General features: G+C 48.3%; 1 protein-coding gene across 1 annotated transcript in view; it reads left to right on the plus strand.

Moving 5' to 3' along the window:
• Positions 1-22,028, plus strand: part of LOC130293190 (transient receptor potential cation channel subfamily M member 4-like) — a 93,825-nt gene that overhangs the window by 34,624 nt on the left and 37,173 nt on the right. Inside the window, exons 13-18 of the mRNA XM_056541691.1 lie at positions 5,423-5,519; positions 8,366-8,511; positions 10,653-10,765; positions 17,420-17,485; positions 17,571-18,002; positions 20,346-20,478. Coding sequence (XP_056397666.1) covers positions 5,423-5,519; positions 8,366-8,511; positions 10,653-10,765; positions 17,420-17,485; positions 17,571-18,002; positions 20,346-20,478 — 987 coding nt within the window. The remainder of the gene's footprint in view (positions 1-5,422; positions 5,520-8,365; positions 8,512-10,652; positions 10,766-17,419; positions 17,486-17,570; positions 18,003-20,345; positions 20,479-22,028) is intronic.

Raw genomic sequence — 22,028 nt, forward strand, 5'->3', positions numbered from 1 at the left:
GGTCAGCTTGAACAATGACCAATATGGAATGAAATGTATATGGTTGCATCAGCTAAACTATTGTTCACCAGATTCGTGTATAACAAACCTTTAACCAGTTTCTGTCTAACACATATTGCCCCCATACACTTTCAATAGCTGTTGGATGAATGTTCGCTGTACAAACGGCCAAACTTTCTTCACGGCCAAACTTTCACATGATTTTTTAAGAGAGAGAGAGGACACTGGCAGCTCCTTATTCCTCTGAAAACAAAAGTCAGGAAGGTGAAATCCAACATGTCCGACTCTTCTCTCCCCAACTTCATCTGTCAAAACAGAGTGTAGAGACCGCCAAACACTTTAGAAAGCCAGCCAGCTGACAGGTTGGCAAGTTTGGCTGACTTTTTATTAAAGTCTGTTGGGACTGTGGAAGATTAGCTCCACAGAGTCAGGAAAATAGCAACAGTCAGAGACAGGGACACAGAAGTAGAGTTTAACCCCTAGAGGACCCATGCACGGCATGGTACCCTGGGACTAAGTGCACCATGATGTACATTTACATCATGAACATGAAGCAAGTGCAGGAGCTATGGCGTGTCCCTGCTACTATCAGCAACTGCAACCTTTCCGCTAATGGCAGACATCAGCAATCCCGCTGATGTCTGCCATTAACCCTTCAAAAGCTGTGATCAATACTGATCACAGCGCCTAAAGCAGTTGCAGTGTATGTGAGGTGGCTGAAGCTCTGCTTTCTTGCTCCACAGCCGCTCCAGGGATCCTCTTGTATGGTCTGCTGTTTGGCTGGCCATACAAGAAGCCAGCCAATGCATAGCGCTAAACAGTAAAAGCAATCAAAAGATTGCTATACATAGTCCCCTGTGAGGACCTAAAATATGTAAAAAAAAGAAAAGAGTAAAAAGCAATAAAAATTAAATCACCCCCTATTTACATTTTATCAAAAAGGGGAAAAAAACATCCCAGAAAATATGCAATAAAAAAATTATCAAAAAGTCCTACATCCGCAAAAGTGGTACCAATAGAAACTACAGATCACGGTGCAAAAAATGATACAGCCCTTTATATTGAAAAATAAGAAAGTAATAGGAATAAGAATAAGGCAGTTTTATAACATATTTATTTTCATACTTTTTCTAAAATGTAGTACAGTACCAGATAAACATGTAAAGATGGGCATCGTTTTAAACATATTAACCTAAAAAATAAAGATAACATGTCATTTTTACTGTAAAGTGCACTGTGTAAAAACAAAATCCCCCAACATTTAAAAAAAAATGCTTTTTTCCAATTTTCTCCCACAATTTTTTTTTGACTTGTGCCGTACATGTTGTGGTAAAATGAAAGTTGTTGTTACAAACTAGAATTGGTAATGCAAAAAACAAGCCCCAATATGGCTCTGTGGATGGAAAAATAGAATCTGGCCCTTAAAAAGGCGAAAACGCTAAAATTCTACTTGGCTGTTGTCACGATGCCGGCTGGCAGGTAGTGGATCCTCTGTGCCAGAGAGGGATGGCGAGGACCGCGCTAGTGGACCGGTTCTAAGCCACTACAGGTTTTCACCAGAGCCCGCCGCAAAGCGGGATGGTCTTGCTGCGGCGGTAGTGACCAGGTCGTATCCACTAGCAACGGCTCACCTCTCTGACTGCTGATGACAGGCGCGGTACAAGGGAGTAGGCAGAAGCAAGGTCGGACGTAGCAGAAGGTCGGGGGCAGGCGGCAAGGATCGTAGTCAGGGGCAACGGCAGGAGGTCAGGAACACGGACTAGGAACAGACAAGGGAACGCTTTCACTAGGCACAAGTGCAACAAGATCCGGCCAGGGAGTGCAAGGGAAGTGAGGTGATATAGGGAAGTGCACAGGTGGGAGCCAATTAAGTAAATTGGGAAGATTGGGCCAGGCACCATCATTGGTGCACTGGCCCTTTAAATCGCAGAGACCCGGCGCGCGCGCGCCCTAGGGAGCGGGGCCGCGCGCGCCGGGACAGGACCGAGGGAGAGCGAGTCAGGTACGGGGGCCGGGGTGCGCATCGCGAGCGGGCGCTATCCGCATCGCGAATCGCATCCCGGCTGAAGGCGGGACCGCAGCGCACCCGGTCAGTGGATCTGACCGGGGCGCTGCAACAACGAAGATGAGGCGAGCGCTCCGGGGAGGAACGGGGACCCGGAGCGCTCGGCGTAACAGTACCCCCCCCCTTGGGTCTCCCCCTCTTCTTGGGGCCAAAGAACCTGAGGAAAAAAAACTCAATTTTTCCGTGATGAGGTCCGATGCAATTTAGGAGGGGTTCTGTGTGGAAACGTACGAGACAGTCCAATCTTTTATTGTAAAAACAATAGATGTAGAGGGGTCTGGCGAGACTGGTCACAGGAACGTAGAACCTGTTGATGAGAGAGGCCAAAAAAATTTTTCCTGCAGATCCGGAATCCAAGAAGAGCATAGTAGAGAAGGAGAAGGTAGAGGCAGATATCCGCACAGGCACAGTAAGGCGTGGAGAAGCAGAGTTGACATCAAGAACTGTGTCACCTTTGTGCGGAGTCAGCGTACGTCTTTCCAGGCGGGGAGGACGGATAGGACAATCCTTCAGGAAGTGTTCGGTACCGGCATAGTACAGGCAAAGATTCTCCATGCGGCGTCGTGTCCTCTCTTGAGGTGTCAAGCAAGACCGGTCAACTTGCATAGCCTCCGCGGCGGGAAGCACAGGAACAGATTGCAGAGGACCGGAGGAGAGAGGAGCCGGAGAGAAAAAACGCTTCGTGCGAACAAAGTCCATATCCAGGCGGAGCTCCAGACGCCATCCGGAAGAACGCATGTCAATGCGAGTGGCTAGATGAATGAGTTCATGTAGGTCAGCAGGAGTCTCTCGTGCGGCCAGAACATCTTTAATGTTGCTGGATAGGCCTTTTTTAAAGGTCGCGCAGAGAACCTCACTATTCCAGGACAACTCGTAAGCAAGAGCACGGAACTGAATGGCGTACTCGCCAACGGAAGAAACACCCTGGGCCAGGTTCAGCAGGGCAATCTCGGCTGAAGAAGCTCGGGCAGGTTCCTCAAAGACACTTCGAATTTCCGAGAAGAAGGAGTGTACAGAGGCAGTGACGGGGTCCTTGCGGTCCCAGAGCGGTGCGGCCCATGACAGGGCTTTTCCAGACAGAAGGCAGAACACGAAAGCCACCTTAGACCTTTCAGTAGGAAACTGGTCCGACATCATCTCCAAGTGCTGGGAACATTGCGAAAGAAAGCCACGGCAATACTTAGAGTCCCCATTAAATTTGTCCGGCAAGGACAGGCGGAGGCTAGGAGTGGCCACTCGCTGCGGAGGAGGTGCAGGAGCTGGCGGAGGAGAAGATTGCTGGAGAAGTTGCGACTGAAGTTGGTGCGAAATGGTGGACATTTCCGACAGCTGACGGGTTAGAAGGGCGATCTGTCGGGCTTGCTGGGCGGCCACCGTGGTGAGGTCAGCGACAACTGGCAGAGGAACTTCAGCGGGATCCATGGCCGGATCTACTGTCACGATGCCGGCTGGCAGGTAGTGGATCCTCTGTGCCAGAGAGGGATGGCGAGGACCGCGCTAGTGGACCGGTTCTAAGCCACTACAGGTTTTCACCAGAGCCCGCCGCAAAGCGGGATGGTCTTGCTGCGGCGGTAGTGACCAGGTCGTATCCACTAGCAACGGCTCACCTCTCTGACTGCTGATGACAGGCGCGGTACAAGGGAGTAGGCAGAAGCAAGGTCGGACGTAGCAGAAGGTCGGGGGCAGGCGGCAAGGATCGTAGTCAGGGGCAACGGCAGGAGGTCAGGAACACGGACTAGGAACAGACAAGGGAACGCTTTCACTAGGCACAAGTGCAACAAGATCCGGCCAGGGAGTGCAGGGGAAGTGAGGTGATATAGGGAAGTGCACAGGTGGGAGCCAATTAAGTAAATTGGGAAGATTGGGCCAGGCACCATCATTGGTGCACTGGCCCTTTAAATCGCAGAGACCCGGCGCGCGCGCGCCCTAGGGAGCGGGGCCGCGCGCGCCGGGACAGGACCGAGGGAGAGCGAGTCAGGTACGGGGGCCGGGGTGCGCATCGCGAGCGGGCGCTATCCGCATCGCGAATCGCATCCCGGCTGAAGGCGGGACCGCAGCGCACCCGGTCAGTGGATCTGACCGGGGCGCTGCAACAACGAAGATGAGGCGAGCGCTCCGGGGAGGAACGGGGACCCGGAGCGCTCGGCGTAACAGCTGTGTCCTCAAGGCCCAGATTAGCTGTATCCTTAAAGGGTTAAACAGAGCTTCTCCTGTTGTTGTTGTTTTTTTTTTTTTTTTTTTTTTAGCAAACAAAAATACAGCCTTTACCTACTTACTACTAGTCAACCAACAAATCAGTTCTCGAATGTGTCACTCATAGACTCCAAAATGGAACATTTTGAGGTTGCAGACATCATTATTAACTCAGAGGTATTGGAGCCTCACAGTCTCAGCCTGTACATTATACCTTGTTTTAAAACCCATTAACCAGCTGTTTTCAGCACCTGTGCTGACTTTGGCAACACTGAAAACTCACTACCTACCTGAGAACCACAACCTTTCATTTCTTAAAAAATCAAGGCCCAAAGACAAGCTTTATCAAAGTCCTCAGCAGCTATTGTCTGCTAGGGATTCAACTTTTCCTGGATTTCTCATATCTCATCCAGCTTTCCCTGAGTGAGATATGCACTTCCTCAAACCTGGTAGCTACTAGTGTTGCTCGCCAATATTCGCAATTCGAATTTTATTCGGGAATATCGCACTATATATTTGAAATTACGAATATTCGCTTTTTTTTTCACAGTACACATCACAGTGATCATCCCTCTCTGCTTCCAGCTTGTGTGGTCTAAAGAAGGCTCTAATACTACTGTGTGAGACCTCCGGGCGAATATTTGCAAATGCGAATATTCGCATATGCGAATATTCGCGAATATTGATCCCTCCCTTTTTTTAGCTTGTGGGCCAATGAGAATGATGCAAATACAGTTGTCTGAGATTAGAAACATACATATAAAGTTCATACATTTTCACATATGCAAATTTTCACATATTCGAATTTTCGCCTATGCGAAAAAAACTTGAATATTACGAATATGCGAATTTAGCGAATATATGACAAATATTCCTCCATATATTCGAGAAATATCGTGAATTCGAATATGGCCTATGCCGCTCAACACTAGTAGCTACATATGAAAGTTACCCTGGGGAAATATAGCAATCCCAACCACCATTTCTGTCACTGCCTCACAGGACCTTTAGCAGGAATATAGGCCAGTTGCTATTCTGGGAAAGTATGGGTTCATGGAATAGGATACAGGCCTAATTCTGGGCAAAAATTTATTGTAATTTTCAGTTACATCTTTGGACTGACTACATTACATTTTCTCTTTCTCCATTTGGTTCTCTTTGCAGGGAACAGAAGCTGTGACCTCAGCACTCGCTGCTTCAAAATTGCTGAAGGAGCTTTCCCACAAAGAACTAGCTGAAAAGTTTGAACATCTAGCAATAGGTAATCCCAATTTTTATTACATTTTTAAGAGCTTCTTTCAGCTCTTCTAACCTGTCTGTTTTATTAAATACTTGTATTCGTTATATATATATTATTTTTATTTTTTCAGCAATTCTGGACTTTGGTATTTTTTTTACGTTTTCGCAATTCCCAAATTGGCTTCAATATAACATTTTATTTTAATAGTTCTGACAGTTTTGCATGTGGCAATATCAATTATGTTTATTATGATTTAAACTTTTATTTGGGGAGGGACTTATTTTCCCCCCACAATTTTTTAGTCCCTAAAGAAGACTGTTAGCTTTTGATTGCAAACACTGAACATAGCACAGCATTGATCAGTGTTATCAGCGCTCCAATACTACAGGCTGCCGAAGCTGTCTGCACAATTGGAATACCAATCAAAGGCACAGAGGCAGGTAGGGACCCTTTGTCCGACATTTCAGCTGATTGGCACCCCATGATTTTCATGTGGTGGTCCCGATCAGCTTCCCTAAGCAACCAGCAACTGAATTATTGTACTTTAGGACGCAGTGATCGACTTTGATTGTGGCATCTAAAGGGTTAATGCCGGACAACAGTCTGATCGCTAATTGCAGCTAATAGCAGTCGGGACCAACTGCAACGTGAATTCAATAGATTAAACGCAGACATGGTCACACATTTACATCTTGCACGTGATCCTTAGCTTCTCAGCAAAATGTACTAAACTAACAGGTTGTTAGTATACTTGATGATCATAAAGTGCAAGCCCGGTAGCCATGTCACAGCCATCTGTACAAGGTGGGTCCCTAACATCATACATCGGTTATGAATTGAGCTTATATTAAGTTATAAGGGAATTTGTCCACAGGATAGGGGATAAGTGTCAGATCACAGAGTCCAACAGCTAGAACCACAATGCTCCCCTATCTCCTGAATGGGCCCTGTCTCTCTGAGCACTCTGGTCTCTTTGGCACTCTCATAGAGAGTGAATGGAGCATGTGCCAACCCGAGCAGATAGCGGGCACCAGTTCAGGAGATTGCAGGGGTCCCAGTGGTCAGACCCCACGTGATCTTACACTTATCCCTATCCATTGGTACCTTTTTAACCATAATTTTTAAATAATTTTTGGTGTTTGTTTGTGTGGTGTCCCAGTATGGGATATGCTCCTACAGTCCTGTCAGGTAGAGTCCCTGTACATCCTCAGGGCTCTCCTGCAGTGTTCCCCCATAATGTGAATAGGTTGTATATTAAGTGAAAAGGTCCTTTGATGTTGGTCACATGATAATGTTTGTCACATGTTTAAGTCATATGTTTGTTACCCAGAGAGCACCAGGTGACCAGGTGACCCACAGGTAGCCTATGGGCTCCTTGCACAGCCCCCCCTTTATAAGATAGGGAGGAGCTGCAATCTTTCTCTTGTGTTTCTTTCCTGCTGAGGTTCAGTCCAGTCCAGACGTCTCAGGATCAGTGTCTAAATTGCAGCCACAAGTCAGTAAGTCAAGTCGTCTTTATCATCTGTCATCATCTTCAGTTAAGTCAATTCTATTGTAGTCAGCATGGCCTGCACCTATAGTCTCTCAAGTCACTGCAAGTCCCAGCAAGCTGTGAGGTACCCTGTGTTACTGGTCACCTCTCTGGGATCCTGGCCGAACTGTATAGACTTTACCATCTGTCTACCTCAGTAAAAGCTACCTTTAACCTTCACCTGGCCTTGCACTATTATTTGCCCCGGCCTAACCTAGAACTAGCTGTGCTACCTTCGGGTGATTACGGTTAAATCATGCCCTGGCATCACGAACACGAAGGGGTTAATACCATCTACCCCTGGGCAACACCATCTGCCCCTTACACCCCACCTCACACCCTGTAGCTCACCACATATTCCTGGGATCCTACAGTTTCCCTTCTGGCCACTAGGGCTAAAACTTAGCTGAACATGCTTCCGCCAATAGAGTGACCTCTGAAAAGTTCACAGAAAATGCTCAATAGCGTATTTAAAGGGATATTCCGATGCTCAGCGTTTGGAACAAACTGTTCCGAATGCTGGAGCCGGGAGCTCGTGACGTCATAGCCATGCCCCCCTCAATGTAAGGCTATGTGACGGGGCGTGACGGCTGTCATTCTCCCTCCCATAGACTTGCATTGAGGGGGCGTGGTGTGACATCAAGAGGGGACGGGGTTATGAGCTCACAAGCTCCAGCGCCGGCTCCAGCATTAGGAACAGTTTGTTCCAAATGCTGAGCAGTGGCGTACCCCTTTAAATTCATCTAAATGGGGCCAGTCCACCAGTCCTGTCTATTGTTGTCTATCTCCATGTGTGCTTCTGTTAAGAATATCTCTAAATGCTGTTAAAACAGCTCAGGCCAGATGGCAGCCCCCATAACAATGTACACAAAAGGGAAGAGAAATGACAATCAAAAAATAGAAACAGATTAAACAAAAAAAATAACACATTTTATTATCTGCTTCTAATCAGGAAAACAATATAGGTGATATATTCCCATTAGAGGCTGCCATTTCTCTTGTGTTGGGTGCGTCTCTACACGGTATGATGCCTTCAGCTCTGATTGGGCATTGTTATTATCATGTTTTTTTGGCTAAACTAGAAAATGACAACCACAAAGGTGTGAACATTGGAGCTTGTATTGGGTTGCCACTCCTATAGAAGTCAACTGAGCTTACAGAAGTATTGCTGCATTTTGTATAATATATGCTCTAATAGGGGGGGGAAGTATTACTTACCTACCCCCAATTCACCTCTGGCCCCCCCTCTGGTCCCCCTAGACATATTGTAAATGCTTGAGGCTGACAATTCTGAATACAGGACTGTATGATATAAATATATCTCTCATTGTTACAGGTGTGTTTAATGAGTGTTATAGAAATAGTGAGAACAGGGCATTCAAGTTACTGGTGCGACGCTCGCCTGTCTGGGGTGGTGCCACATGCCTGCAGCTGGCTTATGAGGCTGATGCACGTAATTTCTTTGCACAGGATGGTGTTCAGGTAAGAGAACATAATTCCAATATAGAGCGATCAACTACCCAGTAAAGGCACTTGGAACTGGATTTATTAGAAAAAAAAAAATAATATTTAATATTGATGAGGATGCCACATGACAGAGGGGTACCAATCCAGTGAGTGCGCTGACGCTGGAATTCCATGACACACTTAATAAACTTTACTGACCTTCATTTGCAATTGCAGGGAAACACAGTTAATTGAATGCAGCGTAAAATGGTACAGCTCAGGAGTCAGGAAATAGAGATTTGGTCACTGTCCTTTGATCAAGCGCTTTTCTAGCAACTTAGAACTTGCTGAATTTAGAAAACTTTAAGTGCTTTTAGCATATGCTAGTGAAATGTCTATTGCAGATGTATGAGCAGATGTCAGGGTTCACAGGCACCACTGACCCGACCGTTTGGTCTGCAAGATATTGGTGTGGGGAAGAGAGGATCTGCAACTTTTCCTCTCTTGAGAGATAGAATTCTTCCTCTTGGGGCTGAAATGTAGTAGAACGTATCTTCACAGTGTGGACTAGAAGAGGGATCAGGAACAGCAGCTTGATTGTAGACTAGAGAAGGGACATGGGGTAAGGTAAGGTATGCCAAGCATTAGCAAACCTAGGACCATTAAACAGGACCTCCTTAGGTAAAGTAAAGCACACATGTGGCTCTGGTGAAGAACAGGCAAGAACTCCTTCTAACAGGCTTAGGTCCTCCCATTTCCCCAGGAGGGAAACGTTGGACAAACAATTGTAATTATTGCAGAAAATATATACTTGATAAGACAACTAAAAACCAGTCCTCAAGGTATATGTAAAGTAAAGAATAGAGAGTGATCCAGATATCAATTAAATCAATGTATTTATTAGAAAGTATAAGGTGGTCACTGGTGTCCAATGTCCCTGCAGGGCCCTTGCATGGGACACAAAACACAGCGTAATGATAAAATCAGGCGCTTACTCGCGCATAGAGTAGCAGTGAAGAGGCTGTGGTCCCAAGTCACAAGGGTGGTGAGTGGTGCTGTGCACCGGAGTCTGTTATTCTCCCTATTCTTTTCATCAGTGATACAGTTTGCAACACTGTACCACCAACGGCGGACACATCGTATATTGAAACTGTATCACCAATACTGGATACATAGCATTGAAAGGCTATTTACTGTGACTGTTAAAATACAGGATAATCCGCTGTCAGCATAGCATATCCAGCTATTGGAATTTCTCTCTTTTTGTTCTTTTAATAGACATTTGACTAACCGAGCAGTGAAAGCACATTTACAGTATTGATTTTAATATTATACGATACTGAAGCATACATGCAAGTTTTCTCTATTTATTAATTATTTTTATTTTTAATATACTGTTCTATTCTAATTTTATCAGTATGCTGTGTTTTGTGTCCCATCCAAGGGCCCTGCAGGGACATTGGACACCAGTGACCACCTTATACTTTCTAATAAATACATTGATTTAATTGATATCTGGATCACTCTCTATTCTTTACTTTACCTTTACATATACCTTGAGGACTGGTTTTTAGTTGTCTTATCAACTATATTTTTTCTGCATTCTATAGACCTTTGGGTGAAGGTAACACCAGTTCACCTCAGGTATATTTTCCCAATGAGTGAGCTACACTATTCTTTTATAAATTGTAATTATTGGTAAGGATATGACAAGTGACCAAATTACTATTCAGCAGGGCATAAGATGCAGCAATGTGAGACATATTAAGTGCATGAAATAAAGTGCAATGCAAAGAAATGCACTTACAAGAGTCTCCAGTACCTGATAAACATGTTATATAGCCAGAAATGCTCCAACAATTCTCTAGTGTGTAGAAGCTGTACTGGGACACTACACTTGCCCTTTTATCCTGGAATATAGGAGTGGAGTGAACCAGTTCTAGGAGAACCCCTTTTGGTTTTTACTTTGAGGTCCCTCTGCTCTATTAATCTATATACACAATTGGACATACAGATGCAATTCTAAAGTAAAACCTCCCAGTTGCAGTCCATTTAAAGGGTTCTCCAGATTGAACAATAAAAGAGTCCAGTAAAAATAAGCAAATCACAGGGTGGGCAACCCCCAGTAATGTCAAATGATAGTAAGTAAGTAATGATATTACTTCTCTATTCCACAGTCCATGTTAACAGAAAACTGGTGGGGACAAATGGCACAAAACACACCGGTATGGGCATTGGTTCTCACTACCTTGTGCCCTCCACTCATCTATACTGATCTCATCAAATTCGAGTGAGTAACCAAATTCAATTTTATCTGACTGTTCTCTCACCCAACTATAGACAAAGGGAGACAGCGCTCCTAGTGTGATACTGTAAGATAATCGGGTACAATATTGCTCACCGATGTTGGTTGTACTGCGACCAAGTACAACAATGGTGTAGGCATAAAACTCTAGATGGGCGAGACTCGGCAGCAGCTCCTGGCAACACGAAGTGAAGCAAAGACAGATCCCTCCAAGGACAGCTGTTACGCCGAGCGCTCCGGGTCCCCGCTCCTCCCCGGAGCGCTCGCTTCACTCTCCCCGCGGCAGCGCTCCGGTCACGTCCTCTGACCCGGGGCGCTGCGATTCCGCTGCCAGCCGGGATGCGATTCGCGATGCGGGTAGCGCCCGCTCGCGATGCGCACCCCGGCTCCCCTACCTGACTCGCTCTCCGTCTGTTCTGTCCCGGCGCGCGCGGCCCCGCTCCCTAGGGCGCGCGCGCGCCGGGTCTCTGCGATTTAAAGGGCCACTGCGCCGCTGATTGGCGCAGTGGTCCCAATTAGTGTGTTCACCTGTGCACTTCCCTATATCACCTCACTTCCCCTGCACTCCCTTGCCGGATCTTGTTGCCTTAGTGCCAGTGAAAGCGTTCCTTGTGTGTTCCTTGCCTGTGTTTCCAGACCTTCTGCCGTTGCCCCTGACTACGATCCTTGCTGCCTGCCCCGACCTTCTGCTACGTCCGACCTTGCTTTTGCCTACTCCCTTGTACCGCGCCTATCTTCAGCAGCCAGAGAGGTGAGCCGTTGCTAGTGGATACGACCTGGTCACTACCGCCGCAGCAAGACCATCCCGCTTTGCGGCGGGCTCTGGTGAAAACCAGTAGTGGCTTAGAACCGGTCCACTAGCACGGTCCACGCCAATCCCTCTCTGGCACAGAGGATCCACTACCTGCCAGCCGGCATCGTGACAGTAGATCCGGCCATGGATCCCGCTGAAGTTCCTCTGCCAGTTGTCGCTGACCTCACCACGGTGGTCGCCCAGCAGTCACAACAGATAGCGCAACAAGGCCAACAGCTGTCTCAACTGACCGTTATGCTACAACAGTTACTACCACAGCTTCAGCAGTCATCTCCTCCGCCAGCTCCTGCACCTCCTCCGCAGCGAGTGGCCGCTCCTGGGATACGCTTATCCTTGCCGGATAAATTTGATGGGGACTCTAAGTTTTGCCGTGGCTTTCTTTCCCAATGTTCCCTGCATCTGGAGATGATGTCGGACCTGTTTCCCACTGAAAGGTCTAAGGTGGCTTTCGTAGTCAGCCTTCTGTCCGGAAAAGCCCTGTCATGGGCCACACCGCTCTGGGACCGCAATGACCCCGTCACTGCCTCTGTACACTCCTTCTTCTCGGAAATCCGAAGTGTCTTTGAGGAACCTGCCCGAGCCTCTTCTGCTGAGACTGCCCTGTTGAACCTGGTCCAGGGTAATTCTTCCGTTGGCGAGTATGCCGTACAATTCCGTACTCTTGCTTCAGAATTGTCCTGGAATAATGAGGCCCTCTGCGCGACCTTCAAAAAAGGCCTATCCAGCAACATTAAAGATGTTCTGGCCGCACGAGAAATTCCTGCTAATCTACATGAACTTATTCACCTAGCCACTCGCATTGACATGCGTTTTTCCGAAAGGCGTCAGGAACTCCGCCAAGATATGGACTCTGTTCGCACGAGGCGTTTCTTCTCCTCGGCTCCTCTCTCCTCTGGTCCCCTGCAATCTGTTCCTGTGCCTCCCGCCGTGGAGGCTATGCAGGTCGACCGGTCTCGCCTGACACCTCAAGAGAGGACACGACGCCGTATGGAGAACCTCTGCCTGTACTGTGCTAGTACCGAACACTTCCTGAGAGATTGTCCTATCCGTCCTCCCCGCCTGGAAAGACGTACGCTGACTCCGCACAAACGTGAGACAGTCCTTGATGTCTACTCTGCTTCTCCACGTCTTACTGTGCCTGTACGGATGTCTGCCTCTGCCTTCTCCTTCTCTACAGTGGCCTTCTTGGACTCTGGATCTGCAGGAAATTTTATTTTGGCCTCTCTCGTCAACAGGTTCAACATCCCGGTGACCAGTCTCGCCAGACCCCTCTACATCAATTGTGTAAATAATGAAAGATTGGACTGTACCATACGTTTCCGCACGGAGCCCCTTCTTATGAGCATCGGATCTCATCATGAGAGGATTGAACTTTTGGTCCTCCCCAATTGCACCTCGGAAATTCTCCTTGGACTTCCCTGGCTTCAACTTCATTCCCCTACCCTGGATTGGTCCACTGGGGAGATCAAGAGTTGGGGGTCCTCTTGTTCCAAGAACTGTCTAAAACCGGTTCCCAGTAACCCTTGCCGTAACTCTGTGGTTCCTCCAGTAACGGGTCTCCCTAAGGCCTATATGGACTTCGCGGATGTTTTCTGCAAAAAACAAGCTGAGACTCTACCTCCTCACAGGCCTTATGATTGCCCTATCGACCTCCTCCCGGGCACTACTCCACCCCGGGGCAGAATTTATCCTCTCTCTGCCCCAGAGACTCTTGCCATGTCCGAATACGTCCAGGAGAATCTAAAAAAGGGCTTTATCCGTAAATCCTCCTCTCCTGCCGGAGCCGGATTTTTCTTTGTGTCCAAAAAAGATGGCTCCCTACGTCCTTGCATTGACTACCGCGGTCTTAATAAAATCACGGTTAAGAACCGCTACCCCTTACCCCTCATCTCTGAACTCTTTGATCGCCTCCAAGGTGCCCACATCTTCACTAAATTGGACTTAAGAGGCGCCTATAACCTCATCCGCATCAGAGAGGGGGACGAGTGGAAAACGGCATTTAACACCAGAGATGGACACTTTGAGTATCTGGTCATGCCCTTTGGACTGTGCAACGCCCCTGCCGTCTTCCAAGACTTTGTCAATGAAATTTTTCGTGATCTGTTATACTCCTGTGTTGTTGTATATCTGGACGATATCCTAATTTTTTCTGCCAATCTAGAAGAACACCGCCAGCATGTCCGTATGGTTCTTCAGAGACTTCGTGACAACCAACTCTATGCCAAAATTGAGAAATGTCTGTTTGAATGCCAATCTCTTCCTTTTCTAGGATATTTGGTCTCTGGCCAGGGACTACAGATGGATCCAGACAAACTCTCTGCCGTCTTAGATTGGCCACGCCCCTCCGGACTCCGTGCTATCCAACGCTTTTTGGGGTTCGCCAATTATTACAGGCAATTTATTCCACATTTTTCTACCATTGTGGCTCCTATCGTGGCTTTAACCAAAAAAAATGCTGATCCCAAGTCCTGGCCTCCTCAAGCAGAAGACGCCTTTAAACGACTCAAGTCTGCCTTTTCTTCGGCTCCCGTCCTCTCCAGACCTGACCCTTCCAAACCCTTCCTATTGGAGGTTGATGCCTCCTCAGTGGGAGCTGGAGCTGTTCTTCTACAAAAAAAATTCTTCCGGGCATGCTGTCACTTGTGGTTTTTTCTCTAGGACCTTCTCTCCAGCGGAGAGGAACTACTCCATCGGGGATCGAGAGCTTCTAGCCATTAAATTAGCACTTGAGGAATGGAGGCATCTGCTGGAGGGATCAAGTTCTCCTGTTATTATCTACACCGACCACAAGAACCTCTCCTACCTCCAGTCTGCCCAACGGCTGAATCCTCGCCAGGCCCGGTGGTCTCTGTTCTTTGCCCGATTTAATTTTGAGATTCACTTTCGTCCTGCCGATAAGAACATTAGGGCCGATGCTCTCTCTCGTTCCTCGGATGCCTCAGAAGTTGAACTCTCTCCGCAACACATCATTCCACCTGACTGCCTGATCTCCACTTCTCCTGCCTCCATCAGGCAGACTCCTCCAGGAAAGACCTTTGTTTCTCCTCGCCAACGCCTCGGAATCCTCAAATGGGGTCACTCCTCCCATCTCGCAGGTCATGCGGGTATCAAGAAATCTGTGCAACTCATCTCCCGCTTCTATTGGTGGCCGACTCTGGAGACGGATGTTGTGGACTTTGTGCGAGCCTGCACTATCTGTGCCCGGGATAAGACTCCTCGCCAGAAGCCCGCTGGTTTTCTTCATCCTCTGCCTGTCCCCGAACAGCCTTGGTCTCTGATTGGTATGGATTTTATTACTGATTTACCCCCTTCCCGTGGCAACACTGTTATTTGGGTGGTCGTTGATCGATTCTCCAAAATGGCACATTTCATCCCTCTTCCTGGTCTTCCTTCTGCGCCTCAGTTGGCTAAACAATTTTTTGTACACATTTTTCGTCTTCACGGGTTGCCTACGCAGATTGTCTCGGATAGAGGCGTCCAATTCGTGTCTAAATTCTGGAGGGCTCTCTGTAAACAACTCAAGATTAAATTAAATTTTTCTTCTGCATATCATCCCCAGTCCAATGGACAAGTAGAAAGGATTAACCAGATCTTGGGTGATTATTTGCGACATTTTGTTTCCTCCCGCCAGGATGACTGGGCAGATCTCCTCCCATGGGCCGAATTCTCGTATAACTTCAGGGTCTCTGAGTCTTCCTCCAAATCCCCATTTTTCGTGGTGTACGGCCGTCACCCTCTTCCCCCCCTCCCTACTCCCTTGCCCTCTGGTCTGCCCGCTGTGGATGAAATTTCTCGTGACCTTTCCATCATATGGAGAGAGACCCAAAATTCTCTCTTACAGGCTTCATCACGCATGAAGAAGTTCGCGGATAAGAAAAGAAGAGCTCCCCCCGTTTTTTCCCCTGGAGACAAGGTATGGCTCTCCGCTAAATATGTCCGCTTCCGTGTCCCTAGCTACAAGTTGGGACCACGCTATCTTGGTCCTTTCAAAATTTTGTGTCAAATTAATCCTGTCTCTTATAAACTTCTTCTTCCTCCCTCTCTTCGTATCCCTAATGCCTTTCACGTCTCTCTTCTCAAACCACTCATCCTCAACCGTTTTTCTCCCAAATCTGTTCCTCCCACTCCTGTTTCCGGCTCCTCGGACATCTTCTCGGTCAAAGAAATTTTAGCTGCCAAAAAGGTCAGAGGGAAAAATTTTTTTTTAGTGGACTGGGAGGGTTGTGGTCCTGAAGAGAGATCCTGGGAACCTGAGGACAACATCCTAGACAAAAGTCTGCTCCTCAGGTTCTCAGGCTCTAAGAAGAGGGGGAGACCCAAGGGGGGGGGTACTGTTACGCCGAGCGCTCCGGGTCCCCGCTCCTCCCCGGAGCGCTCGCTTCACTCTCCCCGCGGCAGCGCTCCGGTCACGTCCTCTGACCCGGGGCGCTGCGATTCCGCTGCCAGCCGGGATGCGATTCGCGATGCGGGTAGCGCCCGCTCGCGATGCGCACCCCGGCTCCCCTACCTGACTCGCTCTCCGTCTGTTCTGTCCCGGCGCGCGCGGCCCCGCTCCCTAGGGCGCGCGCGCGCCGGGTCTCTGCGATTTAAAGGGCCACTGCGCCGCTGATTGGCGCAGTGGTTCCAATTAGTGTGTTCACCTGTGCACTTCCCTATATCACCTCACTTCCCCTGCACTCCCTTGCCGGATCTTGTTGCCTTAGTGCCAGTGAAAGCGTTCCTTGTGTGTTCCTTGCCTGTGTTTCCAGACCTTCTGCCGTTGCCCCTGACTACGATCCTTGCTGCCTGCCCCGACCTTCTGCTACGTCCGACCTTGCTTTTGCCTACTCCCTTGTACCGCGCCTATCTTCAGCAGCCAGAGAGGTGAGCCTTTGCTAGTGGATACGACCTGGTCACTACCGCCGCAGCAAGACCATCCCGCTTTGCGGCGGGCTCTGGTGAAAACCAGTAGTGGCTTAGAACCGGTCCACTAGCACGGTCCACGCCAATCCCTCTCTGGCACAGAGGATCCACTACCTGCCAGCCGGCATCGTGACAACAGCACAGGATAGAGCTGGCGCACATGGCTTCAAAGGTAAAAACTGATTTATTTTACCCGCCATGCAACGCGTTTCGCTGGATAACCAGCTTCATCAGGCATGATGCCTGATGAAGCTGGTCATCCAGCGAAACGCGTTGCATGCCGGGTAAAATAAATCAGTTTTTACCTTTGAAGCCATGTGCGCCAGCTCTATCCTGTGCTGTCCTTGGAGGGATCTGTCTTTGCTGTTCTCTCACCTGTCATTCTGATTTGGAGGTGGTATTCTCTGTATCTCATGTTTTAGAATTAAACTTGGTTTGAAAATCCTGGTAAACCAAAAAGTAATAAAATAGATACATGATGGATTAACATTAAAATGACTAGTAATATGGCCTTAGAAGATCATTAGCTGGCGGCAAATCCTATGTAGCTGGTTGCATGCAATTCATTTAGGAGTCTTCCAGTTTACCTCAGAAGATAAACAACATAGATATTCACAAGTGTCAGGAGGCAGCTATCCTTACAATCAATGCTTAACTCTAAAAGGGCCTTAAAATATGGATGGGGATTACATGCCAAACCAGAATATCTTTCAGAAGGAAACGTGGGAATATGTCTATAGTGTCGTCCTCTCTGGACCTCAACTCCTACCCATAGGGAAAACAGGGTGCTCTGTTGTTATGGTGGAGTGCATCTTATAAATGGGTGAAGTTGTCCTACCATGATAAATATTAAGTGTGAGAAATATTTCACACTATAAAGCTGTCATCATGTCAAATTTTAATTTGTGATGTTCTCTTTCTAGAAATACAGCTGAAATGGACAGCTTAGATACTGATATAAAGACCACTGTGGCGGAAATAATGGAAGGGTATGTATAATATGACATTTTAATGACAAGAACTATTCTTTGCGGTCCTGTATTAATGGGTATTGTGTCTTATGATACTACTCAGGGAGGAAATTCTAAAGGAGAAGAGTGAACTTGTACGGCTCAAACCTGCCAAGGCATCAGATGTAAACAATGTTCTCCCTGAAGCAGAAGTCCCGAAAGAGAAGCCACGGCCACATTGGATGCGTCGCTGGAAACAGTTCTGGAGTGCACCTGTCACTGCGTTCCTTGGCAATGTTATCATGTACTTTGCCTTCCTCTTCCTGTTCTCTTATGTGCTCCTCCTGGACTTTAAAAGACCTCCACCAGATGGTCCGGCCACTTCAGAGGTTATTCTGTATTTTTGGGTTTTCACTATGGTTTGTGAAGAAATACGGCAAAGTTTCTTTGTGGGATCCATGCCTGTAATACAGAAGGTCAAGCAATACTTACAGGACTCCTGGAACCACGTTGACATCACGGCCTTGCTGCTTTTCATCATTGGTGTCATTTGCAGGTACTGATTGAAGAGATATAGAATTATATATACTTACTATGCAAGGAACCGCAGCCATCGCAACTCTCTCTACCTGACCAAATCTGTAAAAAAAATAATATATATATATATGTGTGTGGTAGGCCTCTGGGGTACGGGTAGTGTAGTCAGGGTGTTGCTTCAGTATATCAAGGGTTAAGGTTAACCCTGTCACTCGTGACGCCAGGCTGAGGGCTAGTATGCTAAGGTAATTCTCCGGCCTATCGCCGCCCTTCCCAGTAACGATAGGTGCATGCATATAATGACTGAAGGTCCACAAGGTAGTTGAACTTGAACTTGGATAAACTTTACTTAAAGACTTGCGGTACATCCAATGAACAGTAACAGTCTCATTAATACAGTCTCCATACACCTCAGTGACTGACAGTTGTTGCGGACCTTGACTTTTTATATAAGTCTCAGAATTTAGGGTAATTTGCGAAGATCCGTCCGGATTTAGGGGTTAGATAGGGTCCGGTGATTTTGCAGAGTGCGTAGGGATCGATTACACTCACAGTTTAGTAAAGATCAGCCATCGCCGCAAGGCTCGGGCCTAAACTCACTGATGACAGCAGCGCAGATCCTTCCCTGCAGGGCAGGGGCGGGGCCTTTTTGGATTGGTCCGTGGTCAGCTGTCACTCACCGTTACATAGCCTGATGGGTGAACACCTGACTTCCTCCAAAGGTCCTATACACAGAAACCATAGAGTCTTTGGAACGCATTACGTGACCCGCAGGCCCTGCGACACCAACCAGGCAAGCACACTTACCGTATATACTCGAGTATAAGCCGAGTTTTTGAGCACGATTTTTCGTGCTGAAAACACCCCCCTCGGCTTATACTCGAGTGAACTCCCCCACCCGCAGTGGTCTTCAACCTGCGGACCTCCAGAGGTTTCAAAACTACAACTCCCAGCAAGCCCGGGCAGCCATCGGCTGTCCGGGCTTGCTGGGAGTTGTAGTTTTGAAACCTCCGGAGGTCCGCAGGTTGAAGACCACTGCGGCCTTCAACATCATCCAGACCCCTCTCACCCCCTTTAGTTCTGAGTACTCACCTCCGCTCGGCGCTGGTCCGGTCCTGCAGGACTGTCCGGTGAGGAGGTGGTCCGGTGGGATACTGGTTCCGGGCTGCTATCTTCACCGGGGAGGCCTCTTCTAAGCGCTTCGGGCCCGGCCTCAGAATAGTCACGTTGCCGTGACAACGACGCAGAGGTGCGTTCATTGCCAACGTACTCCTGCGTCATTGTCAAGGCAACGCCTCTATTCCGGGCCGGAAGCGCGGAGAAGAGGCGCCCCCGGTGAAGATAGCAGCCCGGACCACCTCCCCATCGGACAGCCCTGCAGGACCGGACCAGCGCCGAGCGGAGGTGAGTACTCAGAACTAAAGGGGGTGAGAGGGGGGCTGGATGATGTTGAAGGCCGCAGTGGTCTTCAACCTGCGGACCTCCGGAGGTTTCAAAACTACAACTCCCAGCAAGCCCGGACAGCCGATGGCTGCCCGGGCTTGCTGGGAGTTGTAGTTTTGAAACCTCTGGAGGTCCGCAGGTTGAAGACCACTGAGGGCGAATGATGAGAAGAGGATGATGAAGGGGGGGTGTGGGGATGATGAAGGGGGGTGGGGATGATGAAGGGGGGGTGTGGGATGATAAGGGGATGATGAAGGGGGGATGTGCGGGATGATAAGGGGATGATGAAGGGGGGATGTGTGGGATGATAAGGGGATGATGAAGGGGGGATGTGTGGGATGATAAGGGGATGATGAAGGGGGGATGATAAGGGGATGATGAAGGGGGGATGTGTGGGATGATGACAAGGGGATGATGAAGGGGGGATGTGTGGGATGATAAGGGGATGATGAAGGGGGGATGTGTGGGATGATAAGGGGATGATGAAGGGGGGATGTGTGGGATGATGACAAGGGGATGATTATGAGGATGTTAATGACGGGTCTGGATGATGACAGGGGGGGATGAGGTATTTCCCACCCTAGGCTTATACTCGAGTCAATAACTTTTCCTGGGATTTTGGGTTGAAATTAGGGGTCTCGGCTTATACTCGGGTCGGCTTATACTCGAGTATATACGGTACTATACAAATATATACACATTAAATTTAAATAATTTTAATGACAAAAGGGGTGACAAGGGGCTAACTAAGGATGAGGACCTCACCTACACCTAGGGACTCTGACTTTGGGGACCTCACCACAAGGCAACGGATGCAATCTGGTGCCGGGACACCACATATATATATATATATATATATATATATATATATATATATATATGTTTATATTTATATATTAACTCTTATTTCTTTTTGCAGAATGATGAACACCTCATATGAGTCAGGAAGGACAATCCTGTGCTTTGATTTCATGGTTTTTACCCTTCGACTTATTCACATTTTTGCAGTCAACAAACAGCTGGGGCCCAAAATAATTATTGTCAGAAAGATGGTAAGTGGACATGTGGTGCCCTAAAATGTAAGGGTTAAACATTTTATTGATGTAAAGAGTAACATTCTTTATTCATGGCTGCAGAACAGTGTCTAGACAGTGTTAGGAAGTAAAATTAGAATAAAGAAGATATTCTCTGCTGTATGGGTCGTGACAGCCATCACGCCCCCTCCCATAGACTTGCATTGAGGGGGCAGGGCGTGATGTCATGAGGGGGCAGGGCTACGACATCACGAGTTCCTGGTGCCGGTGTGAGGTGGTTTTTTGCGCCCCCGTAGATCCATGCGTCCGCTCCTCCCCCGGCTCTCCGAACATTTCCGAAGCTAGAACTGGGGGAGGGCAGATCAAGGGGAAGGAGAAAGTTCACGCCCCCTCCCTCAGCTCGGCTGCTGGACGCAGATCTCTACGGCACACCCCCTCCCTGAGGACATAGATCGCCACGGCAGGTCCCTCCCTCATCTCCTCGAGCTGTAGACGTAAATCTCCACGGCAGGTCCCCTCCCTCATCTCCCCCAGCAGATCTCCACGGCAGGTCCCCTCAAAGGGGGACATACTGCACGGGCTACAGGCTAAAGGGGGACAAAGGAGGACATACTGTACGGACAACAGGCTAAAGGGGGACAAAGGAGGACATACTGTACGGGCTAAAGACTGCACAAGCTAAAGGGAGACATACTGAGCTCTATGTGTAAAGGGGGACCTACTGTACACGCTAAAGGGGGACATTTAGCCCGTACAGTATGTCCCCCTTTATACATAGAGCTCATTGGGAGCACTGCTCTACGTCCTCAGCTTGGGGAGATGAGGGAGGGGACCTGCCGTGGAGATTTATGTCCTCAGGGAGGGGGCGTGGCCATAGAGATCTGCGTCCAGCCGAGCTCAGGGAGATGAGGGAGGGGGCGTGAACCTCCTCCTTCCCCTTGCTCTGCCCTCCCCCAGTTCTAGCTTCGGAAATGTTCGGAGAGCTAGGGGAGGAGCGGACGCATGGATCTACGGGGGCGCAAAAAACCACCTCACACCGGCTCCAGTGTTCAGAACAGTTTGGTCCAAATGCTGAGCAGCGGAGTACCCCTTTAAGCCTGCACTTTAACACCCATCACCCCTGTGTGTACCACAGTAAGATAAATTTAACAAATCACAGTAACAGCACTGCAACCATATGGCAACCAAGTCCTTTTCTGGCAGTACCAAGATACTGCATTGCTAGTAAAATTAGAAATGCCTGGTGTACATCTTTGCGTGCCAGCCTAGCATCCTTGGCAATAAAGAGACTCAGCCTTGTCACCATTGAAGGAACCCACAGAGAGCCAACCCAAGCCTCGCCACCAGTGTGCTATCGGTCGCACATGTAAATTGGCCAAACAAGTGAACAGGAGGCCTTCTTTACCCTCCATCTTTCTTCCCTCTTCTTTCTTCTCCTCTACCTCCTTTCATATCCTCTTTTCTCTCTTGCCCACATCTGGTTATAGGCACAAGAGACCAGAAAAGGGGTATTTAATATATCTTACGGTTGAGGTTGTGGATGCCAAATTGACCTATTTTAATTTCAA

This window comes from Hyla sarda, chromosome 10 (assembly GCF_029499605.1).
Source record: "Hyla sarda isolate aHylSar1 chromosome 10, aHylSar1.hap1, whole genome shotgun sequence".
Lineage (NCBI taxonomy): Eukaryota > Metazoa > Chordata > Amphibia > Anura > Hylidae > Hyla > Hyla sarda.